This window comes from Biomphalaria glabrata, chromosome 8 (genome assembly GCF_947242115.1).
Source record: "Biomphalaria glabrata chromosome 8, xgBioGlab47.1, whole genome shotgun sequence".
NCBI lineage: Eukaryota > Metazoa > Mollusca > Gastropoda > Planorbidae > Biomphalaria > Biomphalaria glabrata.
This window is the reverse complement of record NC_074718.1, coordinates 2885281-2905836: the sequence shown is the minus strand read 5'-3', so window position 1 is coordinate 2905836 and position 20556 is coordinate 2885281. Positions and strand designations below refer to the sequence as shown.

Below are 20556 nucleotides of genomic sequence, written 5' to 3'. Positions count from 1 at the left end.
TTATGTAAATATAGAGTGTCACGGGGTTAGGTTAGTTTGAAGAGGTCAAAGCTGTCATACAGTTTGAGACAACTTTCGAAGTTATCTTTTACTTGACCTATCCCATAGTCTGTTCGACCGTTAAGGCACCATGTAAGATTTGTCGACCGTCTTTCTCCATTCCTGCCTTTTGTCTTAGTTAGAACTTATGTCGTATTTAAACCCAAAAAATAATTTACAAAACATTTTTCCTCCTTTTAATAAAAAAAAAAAATCATCAACGCACCCGAGTGTTACCCAACCCCCTACTTTCTGCATTTACGCCCTTGAATGTCACACTATCCCCCTACTTTCTGCATTTACGCCCTTGAATGTCACACTACCCCCTACTTTCTGCGTTTACGCCCTTGAATGTCACACTATCCCCCTACTTTCTGCATTTACGCCCTTGAATGTCACACTACCCCCTACTTTCTGCGTTTACGCCCTTGAATGTCACACTATCCCCCTACTTTCTGCATTTACGCCCTTGAATGTCACACTACCCCCTACTTTCTGCATTTACGCCCTTGAATGTCACACTATCCCCCTACTTTCTGCATTTACGCCCTTGAATGTCACACTATCCCCCTACTTTCTGCGTTTACGCCCTTGAATGTCACACTACCCCCTACTTTCTGCATTTACGCCCTTGAATGTCACACTACCCCCTACTTTCTGCGTTTACGCCCTTGAATGTCACACTACCCCCTACTTTCTGCGTTTACGCCCTTGAATGTCACACTATCCCCCTACTTTCTGCATTTACGCCCTTGAATGTCACACTACCCCCTACTTTCTGCGTTTACGCCCTTGAATGTCACACTATCCCCCTACTTTCTGCATTTACGCCCTTGAATGTCACACTACCCCCTACTTTCTGCGTTTACGCCCTTGAATGTCACACTATCCCCCTACTTTCTGCATTTACGCCCTTGAATGTCACACTACCCCCTACTTTCTGCATTTACGCCCTTGAATGTCACACTATCCCCCTACTTTCTGCATTTACGCCCTTGAATGTCACACTACCCCCTAGTTTCTGCGTTTACGCCCTTGAATGTCACACTATCCCCCTACTTTCTGCATTTACGCCCTTGAATGTCACACTACCCCCTACTTTCTGCATTTACGCCCTTGAATGTCACACTATCCCCCTACTTTCTGCATTTACGCCCTTGAATGTCACACTACCCCCTACTTTCTGCGTTTACGCCCTTGAATGTCACACTATCCCCCTACTTTCTGCATTTACGCCCTTGAATGTCACACTACCCCCTACTTTCTGCGTTTACGCCCTTGAATGTCACACTATCCCCCTACTTTCTGCATTTACGCCCTTGAATGTCACACTACCCCCTACTTTCTGCATTTACGCCCTTGAATGTCACACTATCCCCCTACTTTCTGCATTTACGCCCTTGAATGTCACACTATCCCCCTACTTTCTGCGTTTACGCCCTTGAATGTCACACTACCCCCTACTTTCTGCATTTACGCCCTTGAATGTCACACTACCCCCTACTTTCTGCGTTTACGCCCTTGAATGTCACACTACCCCCTACTTTCTGCGTTTACGCCCTTGAATGTCACACTATCCCCCTACTTTCTGCATTTACGCCCTTGAATGTCACACTACCCCCTACTTTCTGCGTTTACGCCCTTGAATGTCACACTATCCCCCTACTTTCTGCATTTACGCCCTTGAATGTCACACTACCCCCTACTTTCTGCATTTACGCCCTTGAATGTCACACTATCCCCCTACTTTCTGCATTTACGCCCTTGAATGTCACACTATCCCCCTACTTTCTGCGTTTACGCCCTTGAATGTCACACTATCCCCCTACTTTCTGCATTTACGCCCTTGAATGTCACACTACCCCCTACTTTCTGCGTTTACGCCCTTGAATGTCACACTATCCCCCTACTTTCTGCATTTACACCCTTGAATGTCACACTACCCCCTACTTTCTGCGTTTACGCCCTTGAATGTCACACTATCCCCCTACTTTCTGCATTTACGCCCTTGAATGTCACACTACCCCCTACTTTCTGCATTTACGCCCTTGAATGTCACACTATCCCCCTACTTTCTGCATTTACGCCCTTGAATGTCACACTATCCCCCTACTTTCTGCGTTTACGCCCTTGAATGTCACACTACCCCCTACTTTCTGCATTTACGCCCTTGAATGTCACACTACCCCCTACTTTCTGCGTTTACGCCCTTGAATGTCACACTACCCCCTACTTTCTGCGTTTACGCCCTTGAATGTCACACTATCCCCCTACTTTCTGCATTTACGCCCTTGAATGTCACACTACCCCCTACTTTCTGCGTTTACGCCCTTGAATGTCACACTATCCCCCTACTTTCTGCATTTACGCCCTTGAATGTCACACTACCCCCTACTTTCTGCATTTACGCCCTTGAATGTCACACTATCCCCCTACTTTCTGCATTTACGCCCTTGAATGTCACACTATCCCCCTACTTTCTGCGTTTACGCCCTTGAATGTCACACTACCCCCTACTTTCTGCGTTTACGCCCTTGAATGTCACACTACCCCCTACCTTCTACATTTACGCCCTTGAATGTCACACTACCCCTACCTTCTGCATTTACGCCCTTGAATGTCACACTACCCCCTACCTTCTGCATCTACGCCCTTGAATGTCACACTACCCCCTACCTTCTGCATCTACGCCCTTGAATGTCATTATGTCACACTACCCCCTTACCTTCCTCATCTACGCCCATGAATGTCACACCATCCCTTACCAAACTCATCTCTAGTCAAATGTGAATATTCGTTTGTTATGAATCTCACTGCTCTATTTTGTGTCTGTTTCAGTTTCTTAATATTTTCTTGAGGGGTCCCAAACAGAGGATGCATATTCTATTATTGGCCTAACCAAGGTTAAATAATATTTTAGTTTTATGTTCTTATTTGATTTATACAAATTTCTTTTAATAAACCCTAATGCTTTGATTTTTTTGAAAGTTTCATCAATATGGGGATTCCATGACATTTTTTTCATTTGTTATAACACCTAGGTATTTAGCCTTTTTAGTCTGTGTTACTGGTTTACCATGAATAACTGAACTATTCTATAAAACAAGTAACAGCAACACATGCAGTAACTAATAAACAAGTAATTAACACTAACTTTAAAACGAGTAACTAACACCAACTGTGACTGTAATACAGGTAACAGTAACAAGATCTTAAGTAACAAAACCCCATCACAAGTAACAGAACAAATCAGATTATCAATATCTTTCAGCTGTGTAAAATTAGAATATAGACACACATTTGGCTTTTCTATTTGAAGCATTACAACACCAAGTAATATATTTTTAAAACTCAACAAATTGAACACAAAATTCACTGTTCGCTAATGGTGGCACTATTTATTTCTATGAGTCATAGTAATATTTGAGTTCACACAGCTATACAAGATTACTAAGGCAAGGAATCTAACCACAGTTGTCTCCCTTAGGCAATACATCCCTTTAAAAAATGTGTTGACTTTAAGACACTGCATCCATCCATTATTTAAGGAGGAAGGCCATATTTGTTTTGTTTCACATAAATATGCCAGTAATAAAAACCTAGTAAATAAATCATGAAGATGTTTGCAAGGTAAAAAATTTGGGCTTTCATTAATGCCCCCAAAGGGCCAAGTATCTTTGGCCCTGTTGGGGGCCCACAAGTCCTTCCCCTTACTGGTCCCATACGGGTTTCACAAGGGGATTTTCTGGGCCCCCTGACTGAACCCTATTGGCACCCGTTTGGGTCAATGTTCATCCCCCAGTTGGGGCCCATATAGTTAGTATGGGCTGGCCCAGTTGGGGCCCTTACTGGGCACAAAATCTTTGCTATCAGGGTAACTTCCACAGTTATAACAAAATTACATTATAGTCTAACCCTAGCCCAGCTCTCCGTATTATTTGGGTTCAGATGTAGAAATGAGGAATATGAAATCCTAGTCTAAATTTCATGTTTATGTTTAACCAAGGACCATTGTATTCACACTTCAAATATTATGGCATCATTGGGTTTGTTATGTTGCTTAATTTAACTATTACATTTTCATAATGGCCAGATATTTGAGTGTAAACATCGTATCTGTTAAATGTGGACTTGACACTGAATGTGTATTGACATAAGGGAGACAACTGTGGAATTTCCAGTGCAATCTAAATGACATGGTGAACTAAAATACAGTAGAGTCCTGAACTTGTGATCAAATGAATTAGTGAACTTGCTGGGTTACGGGGAATGAAATATATATACAGAAAACACAATATTGGACTTGTATGTTTTGTTCGCGTGGTGGCTTCTTGGCTTCTAAACCGAGGGGTACCAGGTTCAAATCCTGGGATTTTTAATTTTGGGGATCATTAGGGGACCACCCAGTACCCTAATATTAGTTGGGGAAAAGTAAAGGTGGTTGGTCACTATGCTGGCCACAATGACAGCCTTGTTAACCATAGGCCACAGAAACAGATGACCTTCACATCATCTGCCCTATAGATCGAAAGGTCTGAAAAGGGAACTTTACTTTATGTACTAGTTTGCTTGACAACACATGGAGATATAACTGCCCAAATACTTTTCAACAAAGGAAAATAATACACTTGAGGGAGGTATAGAGTGTTGTACCATATGAACATGAACTTATTACAACAGTGGAGAGTGTACCTGATAAGACCATGGTCAGAAAACATGAAGGCATAAAGTTGTCTAGAATGAAAATGAACTTTAAAAATTGCCTACCCGTTGGCTGCCAGAAAGTGGCTTAAGACTGTCAGGCTAACTGAATGACCTTTTCAGGACTCTACTGCATGGGGATACAAGTTAAACTAAACAAAATAAATGACACGCATTTGAGAAGATTTTTAAAAATAAAAATGTTAATTTAACAATATTTTATAATTTTGATAAAATTTGTTTCTTAAGGTAAAAAAAAAACTTTTGTTGAAAAAGCAAAATAAAAAGTGAGCAGCACCAAATCAAAACATAGACAAAAAAAAAAATCATGTATTTCTTGGAATGCAGAAACCAAAAAGAAAGTAAACAACTAGACCAGCGTTTTTCAAACTGAAGGACACCCTCCAACCTTCTCTAGGTGTACGTGACACATGTGGACTAAAGTAGCCGAAAGACAGTTGTTGTTTTTTTTCAAGACAAAAATCTGTGTATTTGTCCTAAAGCTACAAATTTATATTGGAGTAAAAAAGTAAAAATGACAATGTTGTAAAACTAAAGGTATTAACTCTTTCAGTGTGAATTATTTTGAAAGAAAAAAATGAATTTTCCAGGATGAACACACATTTAAAGGTGGTTAGACTTACTAAAACTAACAAAACTTTTTAAATTTTTATTAAATAATCTAGCATGTTTGAGTTTATTCCAAAGGAAAATGAATGGGCAACAAAATTATAATAAATAAAATGCATTATTAAAGAAACCATTATCACAAAGTTTGTCTTTTTAAAAAAAATAAATGTACTGCATTGAATTTACTAACAAAACAAAAAACAATCACTCCCACATCTGGAAAATAAAAAAAAAGAGAAATAAAAAAGTTTAACATCAAAAAGATAATGAAATAAATATTATAAACCAAGTTACTCCGAGAGTAACACCACACTGAAAGAGTTAAATTAGGGCACCGCACTCTCCTTCTCCTCTCATGTTGCAGCCATTTGCAACAAAATTAATTCAAAATGTTCATTATAATCAGATATTATTATTCATAATTATAATTGTATAATTATATCATAAACTCTTTCACCAATACAAGTCTGGAGTCCATCTTAAACTTCAGTACATCTTTATCAATACTTTTCCTAGAGTCTTTCTGAATGGTAAAGAAAAACATAATCTTTCTATTGACATTTTGACAAAAAGGTCAGCTATAAAACATCTGGACAAAACGGCCTGCTATAAGATATCTTGATCTAATGATCAGGACATTACACAATGTCCCACAACTTAAGAGATTATTTGACCAGAACTTTTCTTATTTCAAAAAAATATTGCACTGTAGATGATACGAGAATGAACTTTGAAAGCCTATAAAACACTTGCTACCAGGGCTACGCAGACTTTAACTGACAAAGGTAAAAATGGGAGAGGGCGTGTAATGAAAATTTTGAGAAACCCTGAACTGAGTAACATTAAGTGAGATCAATGGACAAGCAGAACTAGCTGGAAGTGAAGTACAAAATTAAACAGAAAATATCACAGTTCTAAATACATTCAATATTTAGTTTCTGGCACTTATAAGCCACTTATATAAATTAAAACAGTAATCAATATAATTGTTTTGCTTTTAAACTAATAAGATTAAGAACCATTTAGTGATGCAGTTTCCTTTAAAATATTATATAATAACATATTAAATGTAAAAAATTATGAACCATAATTTAGAACAGAAAAAAAAACAACAATTGTGGAACAAAAGAAATAAATAAATGATGTATACAATTAGAAGGCCAATTTTCTATCACTTGTTAAGGCACTGAGCAAAATGTACAGTGATAGTCATGAAGAATGACTACAAAAAATACACAAACCAAAAACTGAGGGGAATGATGACACAGTAGAAATTGTCTGAAACAATAATTAAAGTGCATAAAGGGAAGTAAGTCAAAGTGATTATTAGTTGGCAGAAGTAAGCACACTGAGAGAAACAATACTGAACTGATGTTTGACATCACTGATATATATAAATATTGACAAAAAACACAGCTCATCTGCTAGTGTATTGCACACACTTATGAAACATGATATACATGATGTATTTAAATACATGATGTATGATGTATGACATGTTGATATGAGGTTGTATCAAAGAATATCAAAGAACATTCTGGATCTATCATTACCAATGGTTATTAAATTATTTTTTTTTTTTTTTTACAAAACATAAAATGAAGAAATTAAATATTTCCTTAAGTGTTAGGAATCACCCACTGTTGAGAACCTATTTTTAAAAAATAATTGTTCTTGGCTTGCCATGGTATAAATCCACGGATGAGACAGGTTGGGGGTAAGGCTAGCTACTCTACCCTGTAAAACCTTAACTGCTGCAGAAACAGCAAACATCAAACATAGAGTAAATCTAACATGCTGTGATAGTGTGGCTTATTTCTGATGGACCAACCCTGACAGGAAGTCCAATGCCTAATACATGGCAAACCTTTCAATTCAAAGAAACCAACTCTAATTGGCCCAAGATCTTGTAAAGAACATTTTAAAAAATAAAATAGGACTTTGTCTCAGATAGGAATCTAACATTAACAGCTATTTTTATTTTGTTACAAAATAATCCTGTTCAAAACATGCTCCTTATATATACTTATACACTGTATATACCTCTACACTTTATATACCTATATACTGTATATACTTATACACTGTATATACTTATATACAATGAGTCTGGAAGAGGATATATTGTGTGATAGAGGCAATGTTCTGCTCCTTATTAAAACTTATCACAAATTTCCATTGTTCTATTTTGTAGTATGCTTTAGATGTAATACATAAGCATAATACCTAGGTTAAAAATTGAGATGATGGGTTTCAAAATCCCAAGAAAAAGCTAGACAGTAAAAGAGTTTCAATGGAAACTTCTAATCTGTGACATGCCCTGATAGAGACATGTCTAACATGAAAAAGGCCTTAAATTAAGTGTAACACTATTATAGCAAACTCAATATTATTAACATTAAATGGAACTCTAGTGAATATGACAGTAATCTCTTCAAATGTGATACAATGTCACGATTAATCAATATGACACCATTGCTATAAAATAAATGATGTTGTTTGTTAAATGTTGCACACTACTATTGAAAACGAGTCTTGAATTTCCTGTGTTTTGACTAGTACAAGGTGCTTCTAATTGTTCAACCAATCGTAGGTCCTTTTATTCATGATGAACTTTCCTCTAGGACTCTCCACATCAGGAGGAAGCAAACAGCAGTACAGAGGTGTCATAGTTCCTAGAAAATATCAATGCAGCAGCAGGTGAAATAAGTTGAATTACAGAAACAATTCACAAAATAATTAAATAGATCAAGTGGGCCATACCCAGAGCCAGGGCCGGTCTGAGGCCACTGCAACCTATGCGGTCGCAGTGGGCCCTGCGCTTTCATAGGCCCCGCGCTAATTCAGGGTTAATTATTAAATTGCAAAATATATACGAAAAACTCCTGAAAATCTTCGGAATTTATTAAAATCTCCTGAAAACTCTTTAAAATTTCCACAAAAATAGACAAAATTGTCATTTGTGGGTGTCATTAATTGCGGAAAACGCCAATCCTACGCGTGATAAAAGGGAAAAAAAGGCATTGTCAGCTTTCATGTAATAATCGGGTGAGTTTAAACCTTAATCGGAAGTTCCAATACTTTATTTACATTTATGGTCACTGGCATATAAATATGCCATTGGTTACAAGGTTCGTAAAGTACAGATCGCAATTTTTAACTTAGTAAAGTCAAATTTTTTTTCTTATATAAAATCTTAATTTTCACTTATTATCCTTATTCCCACACAGACTAGGCCCCGCGCAATCAGTTTCGCATAGGGCCCCGCAATCGCTAGGACCGGCCCTGCCCAGAGCTCATGCTCCAATTGGAAAACAGATGTCTGGAGTTATCCACAAGTTAAAACATTTATTAGTGGTGTTACACATTATAGTGGACAATATCTTATCCTATAAAATACAGACATGACTTAAAAAAAATGATTCCTGAGATTTACTCCTATTGGTGACAAGGCAGGGAGACCTAGGTCTCCGTAGTGCCCAGGTAAAGAACTCTGCTGTGCGGCATAGTGCCTCATAGCCTCCATACAGATCTAGTTGACCATAGGATACGTCTCCCCGCAGCTTGCTGAGCTGCGGATACGCTTGCAAGATGTACACCACAGTTTCTTCTGATTACCCGCAGTGTTGGTAATGGGCATCAAAATTGGGCCAGAATCGGGCAAAGTATGCACCAATGGGACAGTGTCCTGTATGCCTTTGCACTAACAGTGTGTCCCTAGATCAATCTAGCCATACTTGTTAATCATTAGCTGCAGAAACACTTTTCATCACTTTGTGGAATGAAAGACAACTCTCATAATGGTCAACATCAACCAATTATTGGCCACTCATATTAGGGAGGAAAGAGTTAAACAATTTCTGCATGCTTTTAGTTGTTCAAGGAAATAACAAGAATAAATATTTTTTTTCTACATTCTGAATTAGTTATGCTAAAGGTATATTTCCCTACCTCAATTTCTGCATGCTTTTAGTTGTTCAAGGAAATAACAAGAATAAATATTTTTTTTCTACATTCTGAATTAGTTATGCTAAAAGGTATATTTCCCTACCTCAATGTATTTCTATTTATGTAAAAATGCTAACAAAGTTACATGATAATCTTTTTTTAATTGTTATGACTAACTTTTCAAGACATTGATTGATGCCAAAAAAAACAACAACAAATAACAAACATTCCTGACACTTATTCATTAGAATAAATTAACATACTACATAGCGAGATGTGTAACTTTACTTTTAAATGTCTAAGAAAAAGCCAACAGCTTCTTGTACAAATAATGGTCGCGTGAGTAGATTAGTTTCAACTTAAAGAAAAGCTAATAAAAAAAAAAAATATTTACCAAGATCAATGGGCATCCCAGCTCCTCCTGTCATATCTGTACTGACCAGGCCAACATCACACTAGAAATGTCAAACAGTAACAAAGATAAGTTTCTCACAAAAAAAAAAAAATTAAGTTAAACTATAAATGTCATTTAAGTCAAACTATTTACAATTAAGTTAAACTACAAAAGACATTTAAGTCAAACTATTTTGAAAACATATGAAACACCCCCATCCATTTATCTTTGCAGTACTTAAGCCCATGTGGAGCCCTGGCTAGCTTCAACACATCTCCAGAACTCTTAGCTGATCCACCTCTACATTATCAATCCATCGTATTCATGGTCTACTTTTTGTTTTGGCAAGTCCACAATTTTTGACCTGTTCTCAGACAATTTTTTCAATGGACCTGTCAAACATAATCTGTTCTTTTTTATTTTGTCACTCTAGGTTGGTCTGCATACAATTGATATATCTCATGGTTAGTGTGTGTCCTCCACCCAGTACAGCACCAAACATTTTCTAAAGAATTTCCTTACCTAAGTATTTACAAGATTTCTGGGTTTTTGCAAACAAGGCTATAGTAATTTTAATAGATTGTTCCTGTCAGGTCATCAAGAATCTTTGTGACATACTAGGTTGTACTGTAATTTAAGTCCAACTGGTCATGATGCTTCTTTCAGACGTGTGAAAGCTCTAGAAATGTCAGAGGTGTCTTTACCCAACAAGGCTATGTCATCAGCATATGCAAGATATTGAGAGATTGGCTGTATATAGTTGCTGTTGGTCGCAGAACTATGTTTTCTCTTAGAGGAGCATAGGGCTGCAACCACACCTCTCCACCGAACTCGGTTCTGAGCAGATTTCTTCATCTGCTCCCATTCCAATAACCTCAGCTTCACTGATGACTGACCTTTTCCAGGTTTGTTTTGGTCTTTCCTTGTGGGTTCCAGTCAAGTGCCTGCCTTGCAACATTGGTAGCTGGTGTCCGCAGGGTGTGTCCTGTCCAGCTCCATTTTCGTTTTGTGATGTCTTGGGCTATGGGCTTTTGTCTAGTTCTCTCCCACAAATCAATAGTTGTTATCTTTTCTTTCTTTCCATAATTATTTTTTTCACGTTTTGTAAGGAATTCTTCATTTTGCTCATTACTATTTCACTACCTTGTTATGATTGGGCTTTAATAGCTTTGATGTTTGTTAACAGAAAAAGTTGTATTTGGTATAGAAATAAAGGGAACAGCATTCTCTTCTTATATAGTTCAAAGTCAAGTTTAAAAAATTAAACATCAATTTAATTTAATGAGGTAAAAATCAATGATGGTATCGTCGATTAGGAGAGAAAGAGTTAACTCCTTTTTGAGTTGTTTAATGTCGTATGCACAAGTCTTGTCAGTTTGTTAGGGTATTTCAAAATTCTGTAGTGTCTCAGAAATATTTCCTATTGACACTGCCATAAGCCATTTTGTAATCTACATAGAGTTGGTGTACATGTTTACTGTATTCATAGAAATTTTCTAGTATACATCTTGTGTGAAAATGTGATAGGGTTGTGGCTTTACTAAGGGATTTGTTTATCCTTGAGGCAGTTCATATTCTCCACTGTCTTCAGTAGTATTTAGGAACTCCTTAAAGTATTCAGCCCATTGTTCAATTACCCTGCTGCTTTCTGTGATGGGCTCACCATTTCTGCTCTCACATATGTGATCTAGCTTAAAATTCCTTCTTTTCGTGTAAATAAATAGATCAGTTTTGTAATAAAACTTCACAACCAGATACTATTGACATTGTAAGTTGAGAACACTCTTAAAAAAATTAAAACCTATAATTTCCAAATCAGACAACTTAGACCTGTACAAATCAAATCCAAAAACATGCTAATAAATTACATTTTATAACAAAATTTAACAAAAATGTAGAGTGAAACAAACAGTACTAATTTGCCTAGCAATATGGAAATTATTTTTTTTTTAATTTAAAAGGTCTGGTCTTAAGTATTGGAAAATTTGAGTCAGAACCTAATCAGTACTGTATAGTACCTTTCTTCTACTTCCAGCACTAGCCAGTACTGTACAATGAATGTATACATTCTTCTTCTTCTTCTAGCCAGCTTTATTGCTGCTGAGCTGTGAGCTCTTTTGCAGACTGTGCCAAGGAAAAAAAGTGTGCTGTGCTCTTCAGTTGTTCAGCAATTCCGTACAGGGTGTTGGTTATGTTAGGCTGTAGTGGAAGTAGGGTCTGCCTAAGGTGGAATAGGGAGGGGCATTCAAAGAGGATTTGTAGTTTACGGTTTCAAAGCAGTGGGTGTACTGTCATCAAAGGGGGAGTTGTGTGGAGTTTATTTTGTTCAAATGGTAATTTAATAGTGGTGTGTGTCCTGTTCTTAGTTGGAAAATTGTAGATTGTTCTTTGGGGGGGGGGGGGGGGGGGGGGGGGGGGAGAAAGTTAATACTGTAATAAAAATGTATACATACACAATTGACAACAATGTCCTGGGCCCCAGACTCATCTAATTGTTTCTGTTGAATGTGAGTTATAAGGCTGACACCTATCTTTGAGATGCCATAAGGAGAGGTATCAAAACCTTTTTCCTTCAGCTGATTGTTCTTGGCGGCTCTGGGATACATAGAAAAAATATTAAAATTTAGTCAACATTTTAAAGTCTGAAAGTCATCAATAACATTTTAGAGGTTTTTAAACAGCAAGTGAAATGTAGAAGTCAATAATTGTAATAGAATTTTAAAAGCAAACAATTATTTTGCATGTACATGTTATATCTATGTGTTTGAAAAGTGACTGTTGACTGACATTTTGCATATGTTGAATAGATCTGTTGGCATCTCAAAATTTTCAAATGTCACATGATAATGGAGGTGATGCAATATATCTCCTAAATATCACTGTGGGTATACACTTTGTAAGAGTTTTAAATATTTAAGGAAAAAAAAATTTATAAGAAAATACATACTCAATAAACTCATTCACCAGAGCTGTGACATCATCAATTGTCAAGTCTGGATTCCTAATTCTAGCTTTCAATTCTTCTCCACATTCAGCTAGTGAGAATTCACAATTAATACTGGACACATTACAAACTCTGCAAGTAAAAGAATGGCAGTAAAACTTACCAACCAATATTCCAAACTTTAAATCAAGGCTTATTTACAACATAAGTCTTTTATAAGTAATAATTTATCATTCAGTAAAAAAAATAATCATTACAATGTTTAGGGTCAACAATTCTTACCTAGCATGTGGTCTTAGCAATGGGAAAAGTGTTTGGCAGACATCTAGTGTTCCAAAATAGTTAATTTTACAAACTTCCTCAGCAGCTTGACCAATGGGTGGAGAGGGAACACTCTGTAGATAATAAATATGTTTGTATCAACTCAGACACAAATCAGTTTTGTCAAATAACTTGTACTTAATTTAAAAGTAAGCTTTTTATATACTATAATGGCAATGTCTCCGATTCTGAAGATTAGGAACCTACGAAAACCTAGTAGTGACCTCCATATTTTTCCAGAATTTTGTGCAGACGAAGCTGTTGTCTGTTGATGGTCTATTTACGTTTTCTTTCTATCTTCTGCATCTGTCTTCATTAATGGCTTTCTTTGACCGCAGCCTATGTGAGAGCTCTCCAAATGTCTCTCTCTCTCTGAAGTGATCTGCAGCCAGCTACTTTTCTCTATGCCAGTGAGGGTGAAATGGAACCTGAGTTGATCTTTATAGCACTTACGTCATCCTCCTTTAGAATAATGTTTATTCAAGCAAAGATGGCAGTAAATGGTCATTCCTTCAGAATCTTCTTCCATTATTGCCCAAGGCTAAAACTTAATTTGATATCAACTTAATGAAGAAACTATAGATAGTTTTACAACTTGTACAACAATATATAGGTCTGTCTAATGGACCACAAAGATTATTCAAAACAAAACAAAAAATAAATATATTACTGTACTGAAGATGACCTACATTAAATTCATATGCAATAGCTGCATTGTTAACCAGCAGATCCAGACCTCCATAGTTCGACTGCAGGAAATCTTTCAGTTTCACAATGCTATCATGATCACTGATGTCTAACAGATGAAATTTAGGATGAAGATCTTCCTTCTCTAACTCTGCCACCGCAGCTCTGCCACGTCCTTCATCACGAGCTAGACAGACAAAATAAGTTTGAAAGCAATCATAAAGCAGCCAATCATTAGTCATTTAATAAGTCATGCAATTTAACTTTGTCCATGAGCTAGCATATCAGTTTAATAAAGCCCTATATACCATATTATCTCAGAAATAACCTGCACAAAAGAGATAAAAACAAAATCATACAACCCACAAACTTATATACCCTGCATATGCAAAGCGTGACTTGCCCCATGATTGGCCTGATTGTGCATTATTTTGTGTAGGCTTTTCATTCCTGGGGCAATCAGTGGCATGGGTATTCTTGTTGTTCAAACTTTCTATTGTAAAGTGTGCATCATACATGTGCAATTAAAGTGTATTAATTAATATCAGTTTTTTTAGATCCTAAAAATGCAAAAGCGTTAATCATATACAGACAAATTTTAAGCTGCAAGTTAATAAAGTTATCTAATGTACATTTCAAAACCACACAGTGAACTATAGGAGGTATTAAGACCCACCAAAATGTCCATAGTTTCCGCAATGCTATATTTATGAGTAAAATTAATTTTGTAAACCCCGCAAAGCTACCATATGTTAGTGAATACGTGTTAAATTTGAGGGTTATATGCACAAAAATGTGTATAAAATCTTGAAGCCTAGTGACCAAGAAAGTAAGAGCATTTAGTAATTAAAATGAAAAGGCTAGATATTTAAGGACATTAACGTCTCCATGAACAGTGACTAAACTTTTGGCTTCAGTCAGAATAGTTATATAACATTTTCTAAGTGTCACTTTCACTCTTTTGACTTCAACGTTCTTCAAATTGTTCTCTACCACCTCTTTACATAAACACTAAGGTCAAGAAGCTGTACAAACCTGTCAGGAAGACATCTCCTTCAAAAGCTTTACAAAGTCCTCGTACAATACCAAATCCCAGTCCTTTATTGGCCCCGGTCACCTGTGGATGCAAACATCATATGTCATTAAATTTTGTACTATCATGGAGAATAGTTTTAAATTTTAAGTCTATCATGAAGTTCCCCTTTCAGGCCTTGTAGTCTATAGAGGGCACATCATCTGTTTCTGTGGCCTACGGTTTACAAGGGTGTCATGTGGCCAGCACAATGACCAACCTCCTTCAATTTTCCCCAACTAATGTCAGGTACCCATTAGAGCTGGGTGGACTCAAGAGGCGCCCAAAGATCCTGAAACTAAACATCTTAGCCTTCACCAGGTCAAACCCCAAGCGCTTTACCACTCAGCTGCTGTGCCTCCAAGACCACCATGTCATGGCATCATGGCTACTACAACGAAACTGTAAGAGTGTGTTTTGTGCTACTAAAAAGTTTTTGTTGGACATAGAAATGTGATTAACAGAAAACGAAAATGTGAACCTATGTTCACATATCTTATATAATACAGACTTACTTCAAAAAAGAAGATGATTATGTACTGATATATATAGATGTATAGCCTACTGTATAAATACTGATATACTGAAAGATCTAATAACCTTATAATTCAACATTTAATTCATACATATTGAGAAATCACAAACCTATATACTAATTGTAATTTATAAATAATAAAAAAACAAAAAATTGTAATATTAATATTTATGTAAAATATTACTAAAACTATCTATATAGGCCTAGATCTATAATTAGTAAATGTATAATTAATTTGTACCTTTGACAAATTGCTACACATATTATTGATCATATTATTTACTAATTAGGCTCTTTAAAAAATGTCAAATCAGTTGAATCAAGTGCAATTAGACTGATTAGAGTTAATTAGAGTTTAGAGCAAAGAAGGGGTTGCCTGAATCAGCCAGGAAAACCAAGAGGGTATATAGTAAGCTATACTATTTATAAAATAAAAAAGGTATATATATCTATTCATAGTATAAAAGTATTTATGCGTAGTCGTATAAGTACTAGATATAATGGTATCTGGAAATTTAGGCACCGGATATTTAGGCACCGGAAATTTAGGCACCCGGAAATTTAGGCACCCGGATAATTAGGCACCCGGAAATTTAGGCACCGGATAATTAGGCACTTTTTGACAAGGCGGAAAATTAGGCACCGGATAATTAGGCACTCTTTAATTAGCGACCTTAATTTTGAAAGTAGTTTTAAAATGTTAACGTATATGTTATCCTTAGGCTATGGGCTATTGGTGACGTTATCAAAAAAATAGCAACCATAACGATTCTAACTGAATTTTCATGATATAAAAGAAAAACTGACAAAGCGAGGAAAAAAATGACAATCGTGAGAATGTGTGGAAAAAATTACTCCGGATTAATAGTCATTATAAAATATAGACCTCACAGGATTCAGGGAAGGGGAGGTAGAGTTGATTCTCTTCTCATTGCTTCCTGACCTTAGCCCTTCCCCCTCTACGCACTCCCACTAAAGGAGAGGATTTGTGGCGGGTAGATGTTGAACTAGGTCGTGAAAAGGACGCAATGAGTCTCAAGGCTACACACTGGAGTACAGGGCAGGGTACAGCATTGAACATAACTGCTAAAATGGAAGTCTGGAGAAAATTGTCTTCTTATAGTGGGAATGGAAATGAGCAGGGTGGATTTGCTCTCGTTACTTATAGGAATTAAATATGTTGATAAACTAAAGTAGTATACACATTTTATAATAACATTAGTATCTATTATCAACACTCCTTCTTTTATATTGTTAATGGGTAACCCCTTTAGGAAGATCTATTGTGGGAGTGTATAGGTGTGTTACGTCCTTCAAATGTGGTCATTAACTTTTATTGAATTAATATGTAGATTTATGTAATATAATATTTATATAAATAGCAATGGAAATCGCAAACCGCTAGAAATTACGATAAAATATACTGTTTTGAAAATTTAAAAAAAAGTTTATGGAGAAAACAGATGAGTTAAAAATGTAAATATCATTTTTTTTTTTGGAATATTGGTCTCTTATTAATACTTATTCTGCTTATAGAAGATTGTTGATGTTCCAATTTAACCCCACCTTCTCTATCATAAACCAAATATATTTACTACAATTTTCGAGAAGGTATGATTCCCCCATTCCTTTTGTGTTCAGTACCTTATACAATTCTTTTTTTCTTCAGAATGAAAAAAAAAAAAAAACGACAAAAAAGGTTTCATACACTCATTATTAAACACACACACACACACACATATTAAAAAAACAACAAAAAAAAAAAAAAAAACACTCGTTTCCCTAACTTTCAAAACTGCCAATCAAATTTAACTATCTTCATTTCCCTTATATATATTATTACTTTTATTACTGTTCTTATTATTATGATGGTTTTAACAGAAATGTGTCTACCAAAGTTTTTGGAAGGCCTCTAAAATATAATCCCCAGACTTCCATTTGAACACCTTTGTGTTTCCATACCCTTTAGTCCAGTGTGTAGCCTTCAGATTCACTACGTAACTTTTATGAATAAGTTTACATCTACCTGCGAGAAATCCTCTCATTTAAGTGAGAGTGTGTGCGCCCCCCCCCCCCCCCCGCCCATCCCATTTTAAGAGTACGACCCCTCCTTTTTCCACAAGCAGAGGGCGATTGCGATTATATTTATCACCAACACTCCCCGACATAATAAAAATATTTTATAATACTTTTTAATCCTAAGTATTTACATTAGTAAATAAATATTTACACAATTTGCATAATCATCAATTTAAAAATACTCACCAGTCAACCTAAGGGGTTGGTGATGGACGGAAGCAATGAGCGGAGAATCATCTCTACCTCCCCTTCCCCGAATGCTGTGATGTCTATATTATTTAATGACTCAGGAGTCATTTGTTTCCACACATTCTCATGATTGTCATTTTCCCCATTTTGTTAGCTTTTCTTTAGTTAGAATCGTTATGGTTGCTATTTTTTTGATAACGTCACCGATAGCCGATAGCCTAAGGATAACATATACGTTAACATTTTAAAACTACTTTCAAAATTAAGGTCGCTAATTAAAGAGTGCCTAATTATCCGGTGCCTAATTATCCGCCTTGTCAAAAAGTGCCTAATTATCCGGTGCCTAAATTTCCGGGTGCCTAAATATCCGTGTGCCTAAATTTCCTGGTGCCTAAATATCCGGTGCCTAAATATCCGTAAATACGCGGTGCCTAAATATCCGGTGCCTAAATTTCCTAAATTCAGATATAATGATACTTATAACTAGACTATATTTATAACTAGATCTAGATCCATATTATTCCATATATGATATAGATTAATATAGATCTACCTATGACCTATAGCCTATAGTATAGTCAGTATAGACTGAAACTGAGTAGCCTATGCCCAATAGTATGCCAATAGTCAGTATAGACAATAGTGTCAGTGACTAGAAAGTAACTGACTATATTATAACTATGTTTAACTATATAATATAGTATGTGATATGTCATCTATAGATCTACTGACTAGAGTATATATAAATATATATATACTATTGAGTCCCTATCCTATTGACTGTGAATATAGTATTATAGTCTATAGTCTATACTATACAGTACTATAATATACTATATATATAGATCTAGGTCTACTTACTCTACTACTACTCCTAGATTATAGATTTAACTAGATCTAGATTCTAGATCTATAATAATCTATATTTCTATAGCATAGATCTAGATTATTCTAGATCTAATCTAGATTTAATTCTAGCTAGACTACATAGACATAGATCTATCTATATTTAACTTTATTAATTTAAATTTTAATATAATTATAATAAATAGACTCTACTCTATTAGGATCTCTATAAGATAATTTTAACTTAAAATGACTAGATCTAATCACTAATTTAATGGTCTAATCACTAATGACTTACAACTGCTACTTTAGTCGACATTCTGATAGATCTATCTCTATTAGATTTTAATTATAATGTTTAATAGTAGATCTAGATAATAGATCTAATTCTAGAAATGATTCACAGTAACTCAAGTAACTGAGTAAGTGGTAGAAAACTAGAATCTATAACCAACCTTGACCTTTTCAATAATAAGAAACTAAAGGAAACACCAACACCCACACCTTACCTGTTGGCGTGATGTTGATCGAGTGCCAGAATAATGAGAATAGGAGTAAACGGAAAAAAAAAATATTGCCGACTTACAGTACACTTACAGTACATTTGTTTTCATGGTTTGTATACCTCCAGGGGAAAAAATGGCATAAACTAAACCCTCCCACCACAATCATTAGAAGACAATTAATAGAACTAAAACTATAAAAATAAAACTCTATAGATACTAGATCTAGATCTAGAATTAGTTGACTAAGTCGTCTAAGTTAAAGCTCTAATCTATACTACTCTATGTATCGTGATTGAGTATCTAGACTAGAGTGTCACTTGAGACTTGACCGGTCACCAGAGTCAGAGACATGCCAGCTAGATCTAGATCTACTCAGCTTTATTTAGATTTTAAATCATTTTAGATCAATTCTAGATTGTCTGGATTAAATTTTAAAAAAAAATCATATCCGATTGACCAAAACATGTCAGACCCCCGTTCCGAGATGATGCTAATGATTCAGAAATCTGGAATAGATTCTCTAGATTTACAGTCGAGAACGCTTAGAATTAGATTCTAAAAAAGAAAATGAATCAGCGAGCAGATGAAGGGAGGGAATTCAGTAAAAATGAATAATTTGAAAATTTTCCGAGTTCGCCCGCCTGTTTATACGTTCGATTTTGATTTTTTTTTTTTGTTGTTACTATTAAGGTAACAACTTTTGATACCGTAACCAGAAAAAAATAAAAAATAAAGTATGTATTTCTAGAAGTCAACACTCTGGCCTATACAGAGAAGGAACACCTCTCAAGACTGTTAAAAAACGAATGCTGGTTTGGTCAAATAGTAAGACACAGGGCCAAATTATGAGAGCGGCCAAAATGTAAGTCAACCTTTAAAACAAACAAAAAAAAAAAGTTTAATAGTATGGAGCCACTATATACCATTCGTTCGACAGATGCCCTAAATTGGTTCTCTTTTTTCTTTATCGGGGGAGGGGTAAAAGATTTAAAAAAAAAAAAAGGTGAATACAGAGGTGCACCATGAGGCTGATCGTTGTAGAGCTCTCGCCAAAGTTACCGGACGCGCACTTGAGACAAAATAAAAAGTTTTTGCTAAAGACAGGTGCATACGACCGAAATGAAAGTTAAAAAGACCCCCATTCAGATGTGACAAATTATGAAGGTCGCAACTGGGTTCGCTTTTTTTTTTTTTTTTCTCCTTTTTTTTTTTTTTTTTTTTTTTTTTTTTTTTTTAGGAAACCTCAGCTTTTTAGCTTTTGACTACAGTTGTCTAGCTTAGTACATCCTAGGAATCCTTGGGCTTTTGCCTCTTTTCTTTGCCTCTTTTTTGGGCGTTGCCTCTTTTTTGGGCTATTGCCTCTTTATTGGGCTTCTTTTTTTTTTTTTTTTTTTTTTTTTAAAGAAAAAACACAAAACATCATTCTAAATTAATGATAATACAAGGAAAATTTCATAAAAAAAGACATTTTTATCAAAGTCATAGTCGGGATTTTCAGTATGATTGCGGAGTAGGCTGCAGCGAAGATCCATAAAATGGTGACAGCAAGGGGTCCAGAAAATGATGACAGCAGAGGTCCAATAAAATGATGACAGCAAAGTTCCAGAAAAAGGTGACAGCAAAGGTCCATAAAAAGGTTACAGCAACGGTCCATAAAGTGAAGAC

The 20556-nt window shown here is 35.7% G+C and overlaps 1 protein-coding gene across 1 annotated transcript; it reads right to left on the bottom strand.

Moving 5' to 3' along the window:
• Positions 1-3421: 3421 nt before the first annotated feature.
• LOC106069433 (carbonyl reductase [NADPH] 1-like) lies at positions 3422-18846 on the bottom strand. The gene is made up of 8 exons (XM_056039064.1): positions 18684-18846; positions 14700-14781; positions 13667-13851; positions 12939-13051; positions 12660-12788; positions 12166-12307; positions 9713-9773; positions 3422-8045 (listed from the first exon to the last, which is right to left on the bottom strand). The coding sequence occupies exons 1-8, from the start codon at positions 18702-18704 to the stop codon at positions 7942-7944; spliced, it is 837 nt and encodes a 278-aa protein (XP_055895039.1). The 5' UTR covers positions 18705-18846; the 3' UTR covers positions 3422-7941.
• Between the last annotated feature and the right edge of the window lie 1710 nt (positions 18847-20556).